The following is a 20,815-nucleotide window of genomic DNA, read 5'->3' on the forward strand; positions in this document are numbered from 1 at the left end:
CCAGCATTTATTGACGTTCTTTTATGGATGAACCATCCACAGGTGGGGAAGCTGAGACCCAGCGAGGGGATGTGACTTGTGTGGGGCCACACAGCCAAACAGATGAGTTTGGGCACCGTGTGCCTTGCTGGCTCAAGGCCTCTGCCATTTCCAACGTGCCGCTCTGCCGGCCAGAGGCCAGAACTAGGCAGATGGGAGCCACGTGTGGTAGCTCTCTGGGCAGGCAGCCTTCATGTTGGGACCGGGATTCCAGAGTCTTTTAACTTCTCTGACAAATGAACCTCATTTATTATAAAGAGGTCACTAGGGGCATCACTGAGATAGTACATACAGAGCAACCCACCCAGAGCCCAGCACACAGTAGGTTCTCAGAAAGTGGCTCAGGGTGCTGACTCTGCCCTGTTGTGGGCTCTTGAACACAGATGCCCACTTCAGCCCAAGGCATCCTTTGGCCCTCTGGCCTGGCTCATGGCCCACTCCAGCTTGAGGACCTCCTGGGGCTCCTCCCTACCCTGGGGATACATTCCTGACTCCTTGACTGGACATTTGAGTTCCACTAGTCAGTAGGCAAGGCACAGTCAGGGAACCGTCTGCCTTATTCACTACCGGATCTCAATACAAGTTTGCTGCACAGAGGCCTCAACCTCCAGCCTCCTCTTCTTAAACTCACCCTTGCCTGCTGAACCATGCGAGTAACAGTTGTGGACGTGTGTCCTGTGCTTTCCGTCCTCTCTGCCTTTGCTTGCTCAGCAGCTTCCATCCTCCCTGCCCCGCCTCTTCCTGAACCCTAGCAGAGCATCGTCTCCTTGAGCGGCTGAGCCTTGGCCCGTGCACGTGGCTGCTGGCGGTGCTATGCTGGCTGACCCCTGTCCTACCCATCACCATAAAGTAGTGCCAGACAGGCTGGGCCCCAGCAGGCCCTTTGTTCCCTGTGGGAAATGATATCTGAGAACTTCTCCCCAGGTCAAAGGGCAGCCTGATTTCTACAGGCGATCCAGCTGTCCTTGTCACTTGAGGGCCTCTGACCCACTCTATCACGCCTGACAAATCCTGTTGTCCTCTGGCTGTCTGAATCTGTGTGTGTGTTGGGGTCGGGGAGACTATCTTCCTACACAATTGTGAGCCCCCTGAGGCAGGCCTTGGGGGCCCTAAGGAGGTGTCAGCTAGGAGATGCTAAATTAATAACCGAACCCTCATTTGTGCAGCTACGGGCACACTGCCTTGATTGGGAAGGCCAACTGCTGTAACAAACACCCCCGATCTCCGTGGCTCAACATGATAAAAGGACATTTTTTGCTCAAAGTCCAGTGTGGCTGTTCCTACTTGATAACTCTCTTGGGCAGTCCTGATCAAGGCTCTCTACCCCCATCTTGTGCTGCTCATGTCTTCACCCTAGGCCTCCAAGGTTCCTGGGAAAGAGGAGAATTCTCTTCCCTCTGACCCCTCAAGTCTCTGCCCATCCCACATCCCGGCACCCTCAAGTCTAATGGCCACCTGTACTCCATCCCAACCAGGCCAGAGTGTCACAGCCATCAATCCCACCTCCGACCTTTGCTTAAACTGTTGCCCCACCCATCTGGGGACCCTCTATGGCCAGCACAGCCTCTGTCCTCCAGGCGAGCCACCTGGTGCCTCAGTACACAGCACTGGTGTAGCCCGGTCTAATCGCTGAGGGCTGTGGCCGTGGCACTGAGCCGCCAAGCTGGCCCCCAACAATCTCACCTCCTGATGTCCACACCCTTGTATGGAGTGTGACCTAGACTTGGTGACTCACATCTGATCAATAGAGTAAGGCAGAATCCGTGACGTGTGACTCGGAGGCTAGATCAGACAGGGCAGTGTGGCCTCTCTCTCTCTACTCGCTTGCTCTGGAAGGAGCCGTGTCATTGGCAGCCCTATGGAGAGGCCACGTAGTGAGGGACGGAAGCCTCCTGCCAGCAGCCACATGGCTGAGCTTGGGAGGGGATCCCCCCCCCCGCCACCCTCAAGTCTTCCAGGACTGCAGCCCTAGCCAACAGCTGGGCTGCAGCCTTGTGAGAAGCCTGAGCCAGAACCCCTCTGCAAAGACACTTGCAGACTCCTGACCCTCCGAAACGGCGAGACAATAAATGTTTGTCAAAAGCAACAGGTTTTGGGGGATTTGTTATATATACAGCAATAGAGAACTAGTTCAGTCACCTCCAGAGGCAAAGTCTTGGTCTTCTCCCCTCATCCCTGCCCCAGGCCTAGTGTGTGCTGGACCAGAGGAAGCATGTGAGAGTTCATTTATGCAACCAGGCCCCGTTTGCTGGGGCTGCAGAGGTGCACCAGGCCCTGCGCTGGTGCTGGGATGGGGCTTAGGGCGACAAGGATGGAGTCTTGGCCCTCGGGGGCTTCCTAGTCCACTGGGAGACAGAAGAGTCACTCACCCCTTAATGACCATGGCCCTTTCACCCCAAAAACTAGTCCGAAAGAGGGGTAACTAACTGATTCAGGGCAGTGGGGTGGGAGAGCGGGGTGTGAGGGTGGGTGAGGTGTGCTGAGGTTTGACAAAGGAGGTGACCTTTGCGGGTCAGTGACGTTGACTAGGTTGAGGAGGAAGAGCATTTTGGGGAAGGGGAACAGCGTGCCTCGGAACACAGCAGATGCAAGAGCAGCGTGTGGTCAGCAATCAGTGAAGGATGTACAGGGGATAGGATGCAGGGGAGAAGGTCTGGGAGGTGAGGCTGGGGAGGTCGAGGGGGCAGATGAGAAAGGGCCTCGAATGCCAGGCTGAGGAGGAGTTTAGAAATCATCCTGAGGCCTCGGAGACCGTTTTAGGGAGCTGGGTTTTGCTCGAGAGTGAGGATGCAGGTTCCGTGTGCGGGTTGCTGGAGGGAGGGCACTGGAGAAGGGGGCATCAGTGCGTGGCTTCACAACTGCCAGGGTGCTGAGTGCTGTGACAGAGGGAGGGCAAGTCTGGGGAACCCAGTGGGAGCCCCTCTCTCAACTCAGGCGTCAGGGGAGGCTTCCTGTAATAGGGGAAACCAGGCTCGAAGAAGGAGTAAGAACAACCCAGACAAAGAGATGGGGTCGGGGAAATGCCATTCCAGGCAGAGGGAGCAGCATGGGCAAAAGCCCAGAGGTGAGAGAGCATGGCTGATACAAGGAACTGCAAGTGGGTCAGTATAACGCGAGGAGGAGGGATGAGGATGGAGAAAACTGGGCCAGATGGTGGAGAGTGGCGAAGGGCAGGCAAAGAAGCTTGGGCTTTGAGGTAGGCATCTTCTGTCTTCCGTTGACCCCCCCAGATCCACTCTCCACCCATCTCCCCCCTGCTCTTCCTGGGAGACCCACCTGTGTGGCCTGCACCCACAGGCCCTTGTGCCCTCTAGCTTCCAATTGGGTTCAGGCAATAAGGAGCCTTGGCAGGAGAGGGAGGGAGGAGAGTGAGGGGGGAATGCTCATTCCTGGCCCCCTCCCTGCAGCGTCACCCAGCCCTGCCTGTGCTCCTTGGCCAGCCACGGCCCCTGCACATGACTCTCCCCTGGTTCAGGTGGCTGCTGCCTCCACTTGTCCTTCCAGGCCTCAGGGTGGTAGCTGTACTTTGCGGCTGCCACAGCCCTGGGTTCCTGCACCGTCCTGTGTGGCACACCCTGCACACGCCGCAGAAGATTGTTCTTTTCTTAAACCCTCCTCATATTATCCTAGTTTAATATGCCATCTACTCCCTGTGGGATCCAGGCTGATACAAGCTCCAGGAGCAATGGCGAGCCAGAGAAGGATTGTGAGTGGGGGACAGGGTTTGTGTTTTGGGCAGCTCACTGTGGCTGTGCACGGAGGATGGACTGGGGAGAGCGAGGTGGGGATGGCCGCGATGCAGAAGCTATGGGGTAAACTACGGCCTTTTTCACTGTCATGCAGGGAATTCCAGGCTGTGTGGGAGGGTGCGGCTTGGCTGCAGGCTTTCCTTTATAACGTTTTGTTGGCTTGTTTGCAAAGATGACCACGAGAATCCCTGCACGTGGCCCCAGCCTTTTGTATCATGATGCTGCCACTCCGCCCATGCAGAGGGGGAGTCCACTGCTCACCCCTGAGTCTGGCCGGGCCTCGTGACTTGCTTTGAACAACAGAATGCAGCGAAGTGACCCTGTGCAAGTTGTGCAGCCTAAGACTTAAGAGACCTTGCAGCCTTGCTCTCACAGTTCTCAAAATGCCCCCATGTGGTGGTTATTGGTGTGATCTGGTCCTAGAGGGAAAAGAGCCTGCCCCCGTGGAGGGCAAGGGGGATTCACAAGTACGGTCCTACCCAGCCATGCGGTCCTCTTGCTACTGATGCAGGTCCCAAACCCAGGAACCCAGAATTCTCGCCAGAGCCTCTGTCTCCATCTCGCCCACCCTGCAGACACACACACAGACGTACACTCCCCACATCTGGGCTTCCTTCTCTGGGCCGGTCTGCCCTCTGCCTTTACGAGTCCTTTCCCCTTCTTTCCCAACAGGACAGGGTCGGACGTGGTCAGCTTGAGGTGGACAGATCGGGAAGGAAGGGGCAACACGGTATCCCTGGCCCAATCTGATCCACCTTCTCAAAAGGTGAGACAGGGCCAGGCTGGGGTCAAAGGTGAGGCCTCGACCAGCCCTCTTGGCCGGGGGGTGGGGAGGAAGAGAAGGCTAAAGTAGAATCCTTTCATTTATTGAACTGACATTTATGGAGCCCCCTTTCTGTGCCAGGGTCAGGGGCTGAAGTTACAAATGACGAGTAAGAGGTGCCCTCCTGAGCTCTCGGCCTGAGATGTCAGAGCCGAGACTCAGAGGTCATCTTTGTTGGGGAAACTGAGCTGCAGAGGGAGGGCCAAGAGGCCCCGCTCACGGTCCTACAGCCAGTGACAGAGTGCATTTCCGCTTCCCCACCTTCCAGGCCCCTCTGGCTGCCACTCCAGAGCCCAGAGGACCCAGAAACTCAAAGCTGCCTAGGGTGACTACAGGGCCTCCGTGGCCGCGCCCTCCTCTCCAGCTCAGGCAGGGAGGAGCTGGGTCTCCAGGGCGCACGATGAGGGCACTTGTAGGCGAAAGGGCTGGAGCTGCTGGCTGCTCCCATGCTGTCACTCAAGGTAGAGGAAGAAAAATCTGGTAATTGGTTGCTGCTCTTTTTTTCCTGCCCATTGAGTGCCATTACAACAGAGGACAGAGACCTCAGAAACCATTCTCTTGCAGCCCTCTCTCCCATTTCACAGATGAGCAGACCGAGGAGACAGGCCCTGTCAGAGGTTTCCCAGCAGGGCTGCAAGGCGCCGGCGCTGGAGTCTGGTCTCCTCGGCCACGTTGCCAGCCGTGACTTGGGGCCTGGCATGCGTTGGCTTTGCAGGAGTCTGGGAAGGACTGGAGATATGCTCAACAGACACCTCCAGGAAGCCTTCTCAGATCACGGCACTGCCCACGGGGCTCCCTAACGCCAGCCTGTCCTCTGGGGAGGCGCTCAGCAGAAATCCAAGTGTTGGTCGATGGGGACGTTGTACTTGAGCTTGTGGGCTTCGAAGAGGTCGCACAGTTCCTTGATGTAGCGCTGGTGCAGCTGGTCCACCTCCTCCTGTGAGGGGTTCAGGGTCTTCTGCACTGCAATGGGCTTCCCCACTGCAAGACACAAAGGTGGGCGGTGGCTGCGAGCAGGAACCACCAGGGTCGCAGGGGCCCTTGGAGCAGGTGCCCACCCTCGGGGTCAGTCCTGCAGGAAAGTGCTCTTACTGCCATCCCTTTTGACACGAGTTCAAGTGATGGATTCTAAGATGTTAGAGCAACTCCAAGATTCTGATAGAACAACAATGGCGCACCAGGCAACGTGCTAAGTGCCTTACGAGCATTGTCTCCTTCAGTCCTCATAATGATCCTACAGGGACAGAACCTGTTATCATTCCCATCTGACAGGTGAGGCAGTGAGGCTCAGAGACGTTAAGTAACTGTTCAAGGTCACATGGCCAGGAAGAATCCGTGCCAGGCTTTAGACCCTGGGGGTGTGCTCTTAATCTCTGGCCATATGGTTCTAGGAGCCTATGATGCCTAAAAGTGAATAAAAGTGTCTGTATTTCCATGATGAGGTGGGCCCACAACCCAGGCGGCTCTTCCCCCCTCCCTCCATGATAGCCTGCACTGCCCCCCTCATTCGAGGGAGGAGTCAGGGAGGCCCTGACTAACCTCTTTCCTCTGATTCTGCCTGGCTGTGAAGACAGCTCCCCTGCCTTCTCCTCTTGGGAACAGCTCTGGAGGCAGCAGCAGTATTAACATTCATAAAAACATTGCCACACAACACAGGGAAAGTCTGTGCTCAACTGACAAATAAGTGAGTGGATGGAGATGACTGGACCTCTCTCTATAGGCTTTGTCAGAGGAACCGAGTCAGAATCCAAGAAGAAAGCAAATGAGCGATCCAAATAACTGAAAAAGTTGGTGCTCAGTCCATGCAGTAAAGCTCAGGCCCATTATTTACAGGAAAATCCCTCAGGCTCTAATTCATAGCCTCTTGATCGCCACTTTACACACAAGTCTAACAGACTTGGAACGCCCTTCCCTCGGATCCACCTTCTTCAATAAGCCTTAGTAGAACCTCTGGGTCAGAATTAAACCCTCCTTCTGCCTTCATAATTATTAAACCCTCCATAATAAAAAGTCAACTAGATCCTGATTCAAATCCCAACTTTGTTACTCAAAGGCAGCAGCAGCTTTTGGAAGTTACTTAACTTCTCTGAGCCTCAGTTTGCCATCAGTGAAATAGGGCGTGTAGTCCCTGCCTTGAAGGTTGTTAGGATCAACTGAGCTGCTGCATGTAAGGGAGCCAGTGCTGTGCCTGGCACACAGCAGGGGCTCAGTAAGCAGTGACCATGGTTCTTTGTGCCTCTGTTACAGTTCTCATCCCAGACTGCCTTGTACTGGGGCTGTCTGCTTGTGTGCCTGTTTCCCAGTCTAAAATGTGAGCTCCATGAGGGCCCATCTCCATGTCCCCTGCAGCACACAGCCCAGGCCCCTTTCCCTGTAGCCTATGCCCTCCCAGCCTGGGTCTTGGCTCACCTACGGTGGTGATGGGCTGGCGGTAGGGAATAAAACCGAAGCTGTACTGGAAGATGCCACGGCCGTGGAAGAGTGGGAAGGAGAAACTCGTCGTCTTCTGCAGCTTGTCCTGGATCCAGCGCAACCAGGAGCTGGGTGAGTTCTCAACCTGGTCAAATAGGTCATTCTCCCCAAAGGAGAACATCGGCACCAGAGCAGCCCTGGAGGAAGGCAGGAGAGAGGGTGTGTGGGAGGCCCCTAGGAAGGCCCAAACTCGCCACCTAGCTTCCCTGCTAGCTTCTAGCAGGGACCCAGTGACCAGGAACTGGAGCAGAGGACAGAGCCCTAGGCCAGAAGTAGGAGGCCTGAGTGCTCTCCCAGACCTGTCACCGCCTTGCTCTCTGACCTCGGGCAGGTCCTGGCTGCCCTCAGGCCTACACCTCCCAGTTGCAGCATGACAGGTAGAGCAGAATGGTTCAGAATCCTCTCGGATATAAAACATCTGCAAACCTTGAAAAATCTCGCCTGCCCCAGCTGGCTTATATTCTGCAAAGATGCTTCAAGGTGAGATAACAGCTCTGCGATATGCCCCAAACTCTGTTCCCCTCGCTCCCGTAGGTCTCAGATCGAGTACTGGCTTTGAGCAATACATCCGTCCCCACCTAGTCCCTTTGATCTCCTAGTGTCCCTTCTGGAATCTTTCCTGGGTATTTGGGCATGAGACAATACATCTCTCATCAAAATACAGTCTTCATTGTGAATGGACTGAGAATCTCCCTACCAAAATAGAGTCCACGTTAATCTCTGCTGTCCTCCCACCAAAATATAATCCTGCCAATCTGCAGCTGAACCGGGAGCACCCTTCCCAGATACCCGTGCAGCAGGGCGAGCTTGATGAAGCCCTTGCGGTTCCGCAGCAATAGGGTGTAGGCTCCAGGCCTGGCATTCAGTGCCTCCTGGGCGCCTCCTATAATGATAGCCGCCGGGTTGCCACCGCCCTTCCGGTTCAGAATATGAGCAATGCTCTCCTTGTCCGATGTGACCAGCCCTGGGGAGAGAGGAAGGTGGTCAGGTATGCGGTGAGGGGCAGGGGTCGTGGGGATGCTTGTGGCCTAAGGAAGAGATCACCAGTGGTGCCCACAGACGCCTGGGTCCCATACCCCACCCACTCCAGCTGGGACTTCTCTGGGTACTGGAACTGAGTCCTCTCCCTCTTCCTCGCCTCCTCACCGAGCTCACTGGCCCAGCACAGTGCTGTGGGAAGTGCTTCCTTGGGTCTAGCCTCCTTCTCTTGCTGCACATGCTCTTACAAGAAGTACACAACAGTCCTCCTCCCCAAAACCCCACTCCCGTGCCTCCAGCCCCATTTTCCTGGGCTACCCAGGGCTGGGAAGACTCACCCCCCATCATGAGGTACTCCCTGAAGAAGGGGACCCGGAACCAAAAGGGCAGCATAATCAGATGAGGGCGGATGCCGGGGAAGAGCGAAGAGAAGCTGGTGCTCTCCGTGCACAGGTTGACAAAGGCTCCAGGGGCCATGATCCCTTGGGGGTGGAAGCCAGCAAGGTAGTTCCGGGAGGGGTCCAGCTCAGCGGTCTTGACCAGCTGCAAGGACAGCAACCTGGTGAGCCAGGGTTGCACCTGCATGCCCTCCCTGATTCTGCCACTCGCTTATGTGACCTGGGGCGGGTTGCTCCCTGTCTCTGAGTTCAGGCCCTTAGGAAGATTGAGATGTGGTGTGTGAATGCACCCCGCGACACCGAAGTGCCCGCTGGGCTTCAGACTCGCTGCTGGCTTCCGACAGACTGCTCCCCTCTCAGGCTCTTCACCCGTGAAATGGCCACACTGGCCCCGTCCCGCCGACCCCCCAGGACTGCCAGGAAGCTCCTGTCTGAGCGTGCCCTGGAATCCCCAAGGCTACAGCATGACAGGGTAAAATTTGAAGGCACCAAAGAGCCACACGGGGGCAGCACCATGCTGGAAGAGCCGCATTTTAACAAAACTCCGTATGAGAAAAATTGACTCTTAGGACCTGGGAGTGAGCGCGAGGTCTATCAGGGGCCGCTTCCTGTGAGGTTGAAGAGCTGCAGACCAGGAGGCCGCCTCTAGTCCTGCTGACCCCTTGCACAACGCAGGGGTCTCACTGTGGCTCTCTACTGCCCCCCTGCCAGGCTTTCATGGCTCACTTGCCCCAGCCTGGGGCAGCTCGGCTGGCACAGAGACTTGCCCGGGTCTGGTCAGGCCTGCAGCCCAGAGGATATAGTAGGGGCCACCAGACACTGCAGATTGAGTGGGAGAGGAGAACCGTTTGTCGTTAGTGGTTTCTAGGTGAAGTGGGGTGAGGATGGAGGGGGCAGGAACTGAGTTAACAAATGCTGTTCCCGGCTGGTTACTGGACAGGCTGCAATGTAGCCTAGTCTGTGAAGATCATTGCTGTGGGCAGTGACTCTGCGTGTGTGTGTGTGTCTAGGGGGGACCAATCCCTTCCCACCTTGCCAGGAACCACAGGGCACCCCCTTTACAGTGCTCTGCCCTCTGGGAGCCACAGCCATCAGAGTTTGAAGCCCCGGGTGACTCTGGACCAAGTCCCAAGCCCCTGCCAGGAGGCTCCCTCACAGGACTGCCCTATAATTCGCACCCAGAGCCTGGGGCAGCCCTTTCATCGTGGTTCAGCTTTGCCAGGGTGTAAGTTCATCCTGTCATCGAGCTGCAGCTTTCAGTGGGTGACTCCTCAAGGACTCCTGTTGCTGTTTTGGGGGCCACAGAGGCCTGGCTGCCTGCCTCCAAGCCGCCTCGAGGGACCTGGGGGACAGCAGTGGGTCTCTGAGCCTGTCTGTGCTGTCCAGGCTGAGCCACTCCAGAGTATCCTGTCCTTGACTTCGACTTGGTCTCTGCGAACCCCCACCCCCAGCATGCCCTCCTGGTTACCCACTGACCCTTTGCAGAGAGGCTGCGGGGACCGCAGGTGGAAGGACCATTCCCACCCAATGACAAACCTCTTCCACTCAGGCAGAGGGGGACTGGCTGATGTGAGAAAAACACACAGAGCAGAGAAACCTCAGATCATTCTCACTGGGAAAGGGGCTTCCTCGGGAACCCATCCAGTGGTGTTTCTTTAAAAACATACCTGGCTCCCAGCTCTGAAGCCCTCGCTTATGAATCCTCTTTCTCAGCCAGTGGGAAGGCAATTTGGTACAACTTCTGTAAAGGTGATTTGCAATATCTATCACAACCAAAAAAAGTAACTCACCTTTTCACCCAGCAACTCACTGCTGAGTTGTGAGCCACAGAATTTCTCTCACTTGTGCAACATGACATCTGAACAAGATTATTAACGGAAGCATCATTGTTTGGTAAGAGCAAAAACTTGGCATCCACTCAAACGTCCATGTACAGGGTCTGTTTAGACAAATTATGAAACATTCAGATGCTGGATGACTGTGCAGCCGTAGAGAAGCATGACGCAGCTTTCCTGTCCTGATGGGGGAGGGTGGCCACGGTCGCTTGTCAGGTGAAAAAGCGACAGGCAAGACGATGCATGTAGAATGTCACCAGCTGTGCTGCGAGGGGAGCATACGTCTACTTGCGCATGGATTCACCAGACGCTGGCAGCAGAGGTGCCTCTGGGGAAGGAACTGGGGAGATGGCAGGTGGAATGGGACGGGGCCTTTTCACTACATACCCTTTTGAATTTTGAACAAGAATGTATTACCTATTATAAATGAACGAAGAATGAATGAAATGAATAAAATAACAAATGAACGAAGGGATGATTATCCCCTTAATAAAGAAGGCTTTGTGTATAGAGTAACATCCTGGTGAGGGTGAGGGCCTGTGTCAAGCCAAGTGTGCCAGTATTGGCACATGCATCAGCATGTGCATGTCCAAGTGGGCACACTGATGGGGCCATTGCTGTCCCACTGATGCCCGGTCTGGACTTCCTCACATGTAGTCCCCACTGCTGTCTTTCTGTGCTGATCTCCTCCATCTGTGCCCTGTGCCTGTGCTATGACACCATTACTGCAAGGGCCATGAGATAGAGACCACCTGGCTGGTGCATCTCTTGTCCCCTTGCAGGCCTGGAGCAGAGGAGATGCTCTGGAAAGACTGTGGAATGAAGGAAGAAAAGCATTACCCATGGATGGATGAGGCTGATGAGCCTGCCTTGGAAGGAAGGCCCCCTGCCCCTCATCCTGTCCTGACATATCACCTGGGTTCTACTAGCAGGGAAAAGGACCCTGAGCTGGGAGTCAGGAGACCTGACTTCTGCCAGTGGCTCATCACATGACCTTTGCCAGGCCGCTGCCCTCTCCGTGCCTCAGTTTCCCCTCTGTCCCACAGGACAGTGATAATTCCTCCTTAGCAGGGTTGCTGCTGGGTTCAGTGAGGGAAGCCGAGGGGCAGTTTGTAAAGTGCTGTGCTCTCTATCTTGCTCCCTCAGTTCTCTCGGGGAGGGGAGTGTGACAGGGCAAAGATGGATGCTGTGTGGGGAAAGAACCTCCCTAGGGACACGTCCTGGCTGGCTGGGCTGGGTGCCCGTCTGCACGGCTGGGAAAGGGGACAGCCAGGCTAGGCTAAGCTCTGGGGGTTGCTATTTTTTTATTGATATAATTCATACACCATCAAATTCACCCTTTTAAAGTGTGCAATCACCACCACTGTCTAATTCCGGAGCATTTTCAACACCCCAAAAAGAAACCCATACCCATTAGCAGTCTCTCCTCTTTCCCTCGGCCCCTGGCAACCACTGATCTATTTTCTGTCTCCATGGACTCGCCTATTCTGGATGTGGGATACGAATGGAATCACACAATATGTGGCCTTTTGTGTCTCTTCTTTAACTTAGCAGAATGTTTTCGAGGTCCAGCTATGTTGAAGCGTGAACTGGCATTTCATTCCATTGATACAAGGGAATACTATTCCATTGTGTGGACAGACCACATTTTGTCTGTCCATTTGATACTGGCTCCACACAAGGTTGACATAAGGGAAGCCATATTGTAGGAAAAAAACCATATTGTAACTTTAAATGACCTCTGACTAACTAGCCCAGACATGCTCTGTAGATTTTGTGGCCCCTCCCAGCTGCTTTAAGATGATAACTTTGTTCTTTTGAGTTCCTTAGGAATGTGATGACCCCCGGCAGAGAGCTATGCTGACAGCCATCATCAACGACAACTGAATGATCAGGGTATAGGGCCTCGCTCTAGTCTCTGATGCACATCCAGTAAAACAAAGAACTATCAGGAACTGGGGCCAGATGTCTGCCCCACCCAGAGACCAGCCATCTCGCCCCCCTGGAGACTGGCCCTGTATATAACTGCCCTGTAGTGTTTGTTCTGGGAGATGGTTCTTTCGGACATGAGTCAGCCATCTTCCCTCCAGCTGGCAAGCTGTAATAAAGAAACCCTTTCTCGGGGCTGGCCTGGTGGCACAGCGGTTAAGTACGCACCTTCCGATTGGCGGCCTAGGGTTCGCCGGTTTGGATCCCGGGTGCGGACATGGCACCACTTGGCAAGCCATGTATGGTAGGCATCCCACATATAACGTTGAGGAAGATGGGCACGGATGTTAGCTCTGGGCCAGTCTTCCTCAGCAAAAAGAGGAGGATTGGCAGATGTTAGCTCAGGGCTGATCTTCCTCAAAAAAAAAAAAAATTTGAAAAAATAATAAAGTTGAAAAAAAACCCACAAAAAACCCTTTCTCTCCTACCACCGTGCCTCCTGACTATTGGCATGTATTGCAGTGAGCAGAGGACCCCCCTTGGGCGGTAACACATTTATCTATTTCGATGTCCAATGTCGGTGGACATTGGAGATATTTCCACCCTTTGGCCATTGCAAATAATGTGGCCATGAATAACTTGTGCACAAGTCCTTGTGAGAACATGTTTTCAGTCCTCCTGGGGACATTGCTACTTTGAATCCCAAGACCCTTGCCAGAAGACCACAGCCCTGCAGCAGGCCCTCCAGAAGAGGGCATCTGGACCTTGGGTGGGAGGGAGGACAATGAGGGGCTGTGTCTCTACCGTGTCGGCGCAGTCTCATCTCTCGACAAATGTCCTTGTGCCGTCTCACACCCTTGGGGCAACCCAAATGCCTCAAGAGCCCACTGTCCTCAGGGCTCCTTTATGGTTTGCAAAGCACCCACACCACTAGCCTCTTTAACCGTGGCCTGTGGGAGCCCCCATTTGGCAGTTGAGCAAACTGAGGTGCGGAGGGGTAAGTGACCCCGCCCAGGCCACACAGAGGACCCGAATCTGAGTTCCACCGTCTCCTGCAGACCACCAGAAAGGGTCAGGAAGCCTTTGTTCCAGACCAGGGGAGATATCCTGAGACTCAGGACTGTCTCTGGGCCCTTTTCCTTTTTCGTCCAACTTGGAAGGTCTGGGGCTCCCAAACTTCCCCTCCCAGGAGAAGGTGATTCTGGCATCAGCCCCCTGCCTCTCCCTGCCCCGGGGCCCAGGCCTGGAGAACCAGCTCATGGCCTATTTATGTACCTCACACATACATGCTCAGCAGGTTAAAAATGTGGGGCAGGGGCCGGCCCCGTGGCCAAGTGGTTAAGTTCACATGCTCTGCTTCGGCAGCCCAGGGTTTCGCTCGTTCGGATCCCGGGCACGGACATGGCACTGCTTGTCAGGCCATGCTGAGGCAGCATCCCACATGCCACAACTAGAAGGACCCACAACTAAAAATACACAACTATGTACTGGGGGGCTTTGGGGAGAAAAAGGAAAAATAAAATCTAAAAAAAAAAAAAATGCGGGGCAAGCAGAATCTGATTCAGCTGGTCTGGTTCTGGCTATGGGCATCTGATTTGTGACAAATTTCCCAGGGGATTCCGATATACCTCAACAGCGCCCTAAAGCATAGGAATCCCCTTCCAGGTTCAGGCAGTTGGCCGAGTGCGTGTGCGTGTGCGTGGACTGGAGTCCTTCAGTCTCCTGCCATCACTGCCGATGGAAGGACAGGCTCCACGGCGGATCAGCTCCGAGCGCCGCCCCTTGCCCTCCACAGGCAGGCACGCATTAGCAGATGCTCATCCACATCTGCGGATATATTCCCTCCATTCTAAGATGCACCTTTTTTTCTTTTTACATCTTAACACTTTGTTAACAAGATGCATTTGACAGTTCTAATTGAAAGAATTTTCTTCTTAGTGGTCCATAAAATACTGGTATGTTTTAGCATCGGGCCATCTTAGCGTCGAGGAAGTCCAGTGCGTCGGGCACTGAGTGCCGGAACGAGGCCCAAGGGGATGAACACTCCCGGCCCCTACTGGGTGCCGGGCCCCTGACGTACCCTGACTCACTCCATCCTCTGTTAGCCTTCGAGGGGAGAACTGCTGTCACTGCCCCCATTTTACAGGTGAGGAAACTGCGACACAAGGTTAATTAACCTGCTCTAGGTCACACAGCCATTAAGTGGCAGAGGCAGGATTTTAACACACACAGCCTGGCTTCGTGTGTGACCAGCGGGCTCTGCCACCTTGTAGGAGTCCCAGAGTGAAAGGTGGTGGGTGTTAACGGGGTGAAGGGGTGCACTTCAGGCAAAGGAATCAGCACAAGTGACAGGGCTCATGCCTGGAGACCTTGGATGCAAAGTGGGGAGGAGAGGGGCACGGGGAGGAGAGGTGTGCGGTGTGGGCCGAGGTCCAGAGCACGGGGATCTGAGGGCTGCAGCAAAAATGAGATTTCAGCTACAGTGTGATGGCAGTCGCTGCTGTGTTTTAACATTTTGCGAGGATTATTCTGGCCAGTGTGTGGAGGATGGAGCATAGCGGGTGTTGGCGGAAGCGGAGCCCAGGTAAAGAGATGGCTGTGGTCAGGACTTAGGGAGGAGGGGCGGAGAGAGGGTGAGACCTGGGAGGAGCTTGGGACAGACCCCAGGCTCTAGAGCAGTGGCTCTCAACTAGGGCTGGTTGCCCCCCTCACCCCCTGCAGGAGACATTGGTAATGTCTGCAGCCATTTTGGTTGTCACCACTGGTAGAAGGCAATGCTACTGGCATCTAGTGGATAGAGGCCAGGGATGAAGGCAGACCCACCCCCCTCAACAAAGAATCTCTCAGCCCGAAATGTCAGTGGCACTGAGATGGAGAAGCCTCTTGGAGAGCTACCTGGCTGGGAGAGCGAGTGCGGGAAGGGCTGTGGGAGTGAACAGGAAGGGATGCCCCCAGTCCCGCGGGACAGCCCTAGGGCTGAGGGGACAGCTGTGCCCAAGGCAGAGGTAGGACCCCTGGGAGGGCCAGAGGAGACAGGCCCCGGCGCCATGTGAAGGAAGACCTTCTCCCAGGCAGCGCCCTGCCATAGTTGAAGGAGCCATCGCCGGAGGAAGTGAGCGCCTCGTCCACGGCCAGCCTGGGAGTCCCCACCTCCCGCCCACCCCAGGCTCCCTGCAGGGCCCACGCTGTGAAGGTGCGTGGAAGAGTTGGAGGGTCTCCTCGGAGGCTGTGGGGAAGGGAATCTGCAGGCCACAGCCCCACCCCGGCAGCCTCCCTGCCTGGGCCAGGCAACGTCAAAGTGCGTGTCATCTTGCCCTCTGCAGGTGCTGATGCAACAGGCCTACTGTGGGCAACAATCCTGAAACACTGTGTGCTGGGACTCTCTGCAAATCAAGTCTAGGGTCAATAGTACCGAGGGTGAGAAACCCTCCTCGAGAGCCACCTGGCTGGAGGAGGAGCAGGAAGGGCCGTGGGTAGGACAGGCCCAGAGCTACCTCAGCATCACTTTTCTGCCAGACCTGCAACTGGCAGCGTCTCCAGATGCAGAGACCAGATGCTGACCTTTGGAGGCTGTGGCTGCCCAGAAGACAGCCCCCTGGAGAACGTGCATTGGAAGAGCCCTAGTTCTGTGGAATGGCCTGAGTGGCCTCTGTTACCTTATCCCTGAAAACCCCTCCAGCCTCATCCCAGGGGTCCCCTCTGCTGTAGTCACACTGAACACCAGGCCTGTTGCTCCAAAACCACGCCCAGTGGGCTCTGGGCCTGCGCCCGTGCTGTCCCTTCCCAGGGCACCTTCCTTTCCTTGGGGAACTCGGGATTCAGCTCGCAGTGGGGGGTGAGACCACGGAGCCAGAATCCACAAAGCTGTAGCGGAGGCCAGAACCCATCTAAGGTTTCCTTTGGCTTGGTGGCTGACGTCACACACACTCCCAGGCTAAGGCCACACTTTGCCCTGGGAACTCAGACCTTCCTGGCACAGAAGAGCCCTGGCCTGGGAAGAGGAGAGGGAGGGAAGGGAATTCAGAATCGCAAAGCTCAGAGGTCTGGGGCGGGATAAGGGACTCTGCCCATGACGTGCCCACGGCTATCTTGGGGCCCAGCAAGCCCTGCTTGTGTTTGCTGACAAGATCCTGGGAGGGTGCCCTGCAGAAGAGGCTGATATGGGGGGTGGGGCAGACTGCCCCCCACCTGGGCCCCTTGGGCTGGCTCAGCACTGCCCGCTCGCTCGGCCCTTCCACATCTACCACCCCTCACGAGCATGGATGTCTCTATTGGCCAACTTCCTGCCCTCTGCCCAGCCGCCGCCCTTCTCCGTCCCGTCCCGTCCCGTCCCGCCCTTGCCCTTTGCCCAGGAGGCCTTGCTCACTGGGGCGCAAGGGGCTCCTGTGCCCCAGCTGTTGCTCAGCCTTTGCTAGTCCAGGCTGGGCCCTGGGATTCTCAGAAGGGAGCAAGGCGGGCAGGATTCCCAGAAGGGAGCAAGGCGGGAGTCCTGACGGCCTCTGAATGCTCATGACTTGGACGAACTATTTAACCTCTATGAACCTGTTTCCTCCGCTCCCTCCCTCTTTACCAGCTGGGGACCTAATTCCTGGAGGGACAGGAAGACGGGGAGCTGCTGGAAGGGGTGGGAGAAGCCATGCGGGTGTGAAGGTCAGAGCAGCAGGGCTCCGGCTGTCAGAGTCCTCCCCAGACCTGCAGTGACACCCCAGTCCCCGCAGAGTCCCCAGTGATCGGTAAAATCATACCAGCTACTAGTTTACTGAGGACCTGCAAAATGCTTTACCTGCTGTCTCATTGTATCCACATGAGCGAATGATGCATGTGACATCATCTTCACTTTACATATGAGGAAACTGAAGCTCAGAGAGACTGCATAACTCACCCAAGGTCACACAGATGGTATGTGGGCGAACTGTGGGCCACACTCTATACCTTTCTTGTCTCTTGTTTGCAGAAGAGGACCCACTGCCCCTGCCTGGCACCTGTCTTCCCCATCCTATTCCATCTGGCCAGTAAACCATCCCTGCCCAGCCGCTTGCATCCGAAGGTTTAGTCTGTCAGAGATTCAGTAAAGCAGCTGATGGGTCCGTTCCCTCCAGTCCAGGGGTCGGCTGCTCTTGGGGTCCAGGGTTAAGTGTTCACAATGGCCATCGGGTGCCCTGAGTCTGAGTCAGAGATTCAAAGACACTCAGAATAGGAAGGATCAGTCTGCCTACTGGATACATGGGAAAACTGAGGTTCAGAATGAGGCAAGGCTTTGCCCACGGACACATAACATACCAGAGTCACAGGCAGGACAGAACCTGAGAACCAGCTCAGGCTGTCTCCTCTGACCCTTTACCCATGGTTAACATGCAAACTTTAAAGCCAGTGAAGGAACTTACTGTGTGACCTTGGTCACATCTTTGTCCCTCTCTGGGTGTCAGTCTCCTCATCTGATGGAGTGTGGGGCTAGATGGTCTCTTAGGACCTTGAGTTTATTACCTTCACCCCCAAACTTGGGCTGCTGAGGGGTTTACACCGCTAAGATACATATGTGTGCCAGACTATATGCCCCACATAGTCCTTCAAATCCTGTACATTCCTCATTCCTCATATTGGCCCCACATCCCCACAGATGGCCATGCTTCCCCACAGAGATGTGGACCCCTCTGGCCCTGGCCACACCACAGCCAGCCCCAGTACTCACCGAGATGGGGAAATGGTCCCTCATGTGTTTCCACATGACCCAGCTCTGTAAGGCCTTGCTGCACCTGCCCCCCTGCTGTGGCTTATCTCGGTCCAGGTACCACCAGATTGAGTACAGGATACTGAAGAACCAGAATCTCGTGAACAGGAGGCCTATGAAGACCACAAGACTGATCTGGCCTGGGGAGAAGCAGGAGCCGTCAGTGGTCGGAGGCACAAGAGGAAGGAGGTGAGGCTGCCTGGACTGAGCTCTCTCCCTGCGCCCAGCACTGCACTGTCCTGTCCAGCCCTTGGCCCCAGAAAGAAGAGACCAGCTTTCCACGCCCCCAAGGAGGGAGTGCAGCCGGCCCAACGTCACACTGGGAGCACAGATTTGAACCTAGGTAGGCCTAACTCCAAAACATTTTTCCCCACTGCATCAGGCTGTCTTAGTCACTCCAGTCTCCCGCTCCCCCTCCTTCTCTCCAGTAAAGTAGTCTGCATTCACCAGGCACTCAATAAGTGCCTGGTGGGCAACTGATCAGATTAACTGCTTCTAGTTTCCATCTTTTGCGACCTCAGAGAAAAGGTGCCCAGCCCTCTTTCTGTCCACCCTCTGTCCCATCTTTCCAGAGAGAAATCTGGCTACATTCCTCCTCTAATTAAAGCCCTTCCATGGCTTTCCCATAACTCCAAGGCACAGCCCAACAGCTCCGCCAGGCTTTCAAGCTCCCCGTAAACTGGCCCTACCCTCTCCTGCTCCAGCCTCACCCCGCCTGCATACACACCCCGTGCTCTGGCCACACTAAACTGCTCAGTGGTCCTACAACTCACTGAGCACCTTCAGTGTCATAGCTTTTGCTCATTTTGTTTCCTCTGCCTGCAATGCCCTTTCCTGGGGAGGGAGGGAGGGAGAAAGAGACGAATCTCTGATCGGCCTACGCGTCAGGGGTGCAGCAGGGCCCTGACCAGGCCCAGTGAGGAATTTCCCTCTGACCTATGATCCTGAATCCCTTACTGCAGGCTAATCCCAGCTTCATCTCAGGGTGAGATGGTCTGTGGGTCGTCCCTAAGCTGATGGTGATAGAGTATCATTCCCATAGAATATTGCTCCCTCCCCATCCCATTCCCTCTACTCAACACCATGCACTCATACTCTTAAAGGTCAGCTTCCAGATTTGTATTTCATTTGAAAGTAGAGAGGACTGGGCCTATCATTCCTGGAAGGCTTCCTGGAGGAGGAGACTTTTGACCCCGTCTGAACAGTAGAAAAAATTCATAAGCTAGATGACGTAAGCTGGGGCTCACAGATGTTGCCTTTACACAGAGCACCTATGATGTGCCAGGTGCTGGTGGTACAGCCGTGAACAAACTCCTGCCCTCATAGAGCTGACTTTCCAGTGTCATGTTTGGGGCACTTCGTTTTTTAAATTTTTTTGTGGTAAAATATACATAACATAAAATTGATCATCTTAACCATTTATAACTGTACAGTTCAGCAGCATTAAGTTCATTCACACTGTTGTATAAGCATCACTACCATCTATCTCCAAAACTCTTCATCTTCCCAAACTGAACTTCCATACTCATTAAACAATAATACCCCATACCCCGCCCAACCACCCTTCTATCTTCTCTCCCTATGAATTTGACTATTTGAGGAACCTTAAAAAAGAGAAGCCATCAAGTATTTGTCTTTCTGTGACTGGCTTATTTCACTTAGCATAATGTCCTCAGGTTCATCCATGCTGTGGCAAGTGTCAGAATTTCCTTCCTTTTCATGGCTGAATAATATTCCATCGTATGTATACACCCTATTGTCTTATCTGTTCATCCGTCAACGGACCCATGGACACTTGGGTTGCTTCTACCTTTGCACTTTATTTTAAAATACTATTAAATTACTTACTAATAATGAAAAATGGGCAGGCTTCACATATAAACCCTGACATCTGATGTCTCTTGAGACACTGGAAGAACGGGTAGCCCTGAGTCACTATTCTCCCCGGCAGCTCCTCCCTCCAGGCATTTGCCCCTCATTCCCAGACTCTGCCCCACCCCAGGTCAGTCGGTCAGTGGTCAGTGGCTGCTGTAACCAAGGCTCAGTTCTCGCATCGGCCTTGTGGTTCCTGGAGCAGGCAAGAGAGGACCACTAACTGCTTGTGGCTTGGTCAACTTTGTGTTTGTCTTAAATGTTCTTTAATAAAAATTTTGAAAGAGAAAGTTGTAGAAGAGCGGGAATAAAATGGCACTATTGATATGAAAAAGAACATTTGCACATACATGGTTGCGAGTGCGCAGAGGATGGAAGGAGCCCCGCCCATCTGGGGGAAGGAGACACGATGCCAGAGGCAAGGATGGCGGGGAGATTGACTTCAGTCTCATTTATTTATTTTTTATATTAAAAAATTTTAATGTGAAAAACATAATAAAGAACCCCAGCGAGGGCTCTCTCTCCCCTCGCGCAAAATCAGAAGTCTGTGTGGGCGGCTCCTACGTGAAGAAAACCAGCTCTATAGAGAATAAAACAAATTGTTAACAGTCGCCACCTGGAGGGCAGGATGGGGCGAAGTCTTTTACTTCTAGGATACACATTTTGTTCAAATGTTTTGCAATAGCATGCATTAGTTTTGCAGTCAGGAAAAAAAACAGGTTAGGAAAAAAACACAGGGCAATTGCACTTGACCAGAAAGACGGCTCCCCAACCACACCATCCCCCTCCCGCTGGGCTCCCTCTTCAACTCCTGTTAGCCTGCAAAACCCAGACTGTAGGGCACTTAGGAAGTGAGGCGCTTTCACTTAATCCACACAACTCTGAGAAGGAAAAATTTTAAACCCCACTTTATAGAGGTCCAGAGAGGATGTGGAAATTCGCTAAGGTCACACAGCATAATAGTAGGATGGGACCTGTGCTCTGCTGGGGCT

General features: G+C 54.3%; 1 protein-coding gene across 7 annotated transcripts in view; it reads right to left on the minus strand.

The window, feature by feature from the left end:
- Positions 1-2,528: 2,528 nt before the first annotated feature.
- The window catches only part of MOGAT2 (monoacylglycerol O-acyltransferase 2), a 28,761-nt gene continuing 10,474 nt past the window's right edge, over positions 2,529-20,815 (minus strand). For 2 of the 7 annotated variants that reach the window (XM_070490673.1, XM_070490672.1), the window contains exons 4-6: positions 8,400-10,398; positions 7,873-8,047; positions 5,450-7,220 (exon numbers count right to left, since the gene is read on the minus strand). In XM_070490673.1, coding sequence (XP_070346774.1) covers positions 6,818-7,220; positions 7,873-8,047; positions 8,400-8,646 — 825 coding nt within the window. In that variant the 5' untranslated portion in view covers positions 8,647-10,398 and the 3' untranslated portion in view covers positions 5,450-6,817. Of the gene's footprint in view, positions 7,221-7,872; positions 8,048-8,399; positions 10,399-12,451; positions 12,640-17,912; positions 18,092-20,815 lie in introns of all 7 variants that reach the window. The other 5 variants (XM_070490674.1, XM_044751852.2, XM_070490671.1 and 2 more) reach the window with 5 other exon arrangements.

This window comes from Equus asinus, chromosome 20, assembly GCF_041296235.1.
Source record: "Equus asinus isolate D_3611 breed Donkey chromosome 20, EquAss-T2T_v2, whole genome shotgun sequence".
In the NCBI taxonomy this organism is placed as follows: Eukaryota; Metazoa; Chordata; class Mammalia; order Perissodactyla; family Equidae; genus Equus; species Equus asinus.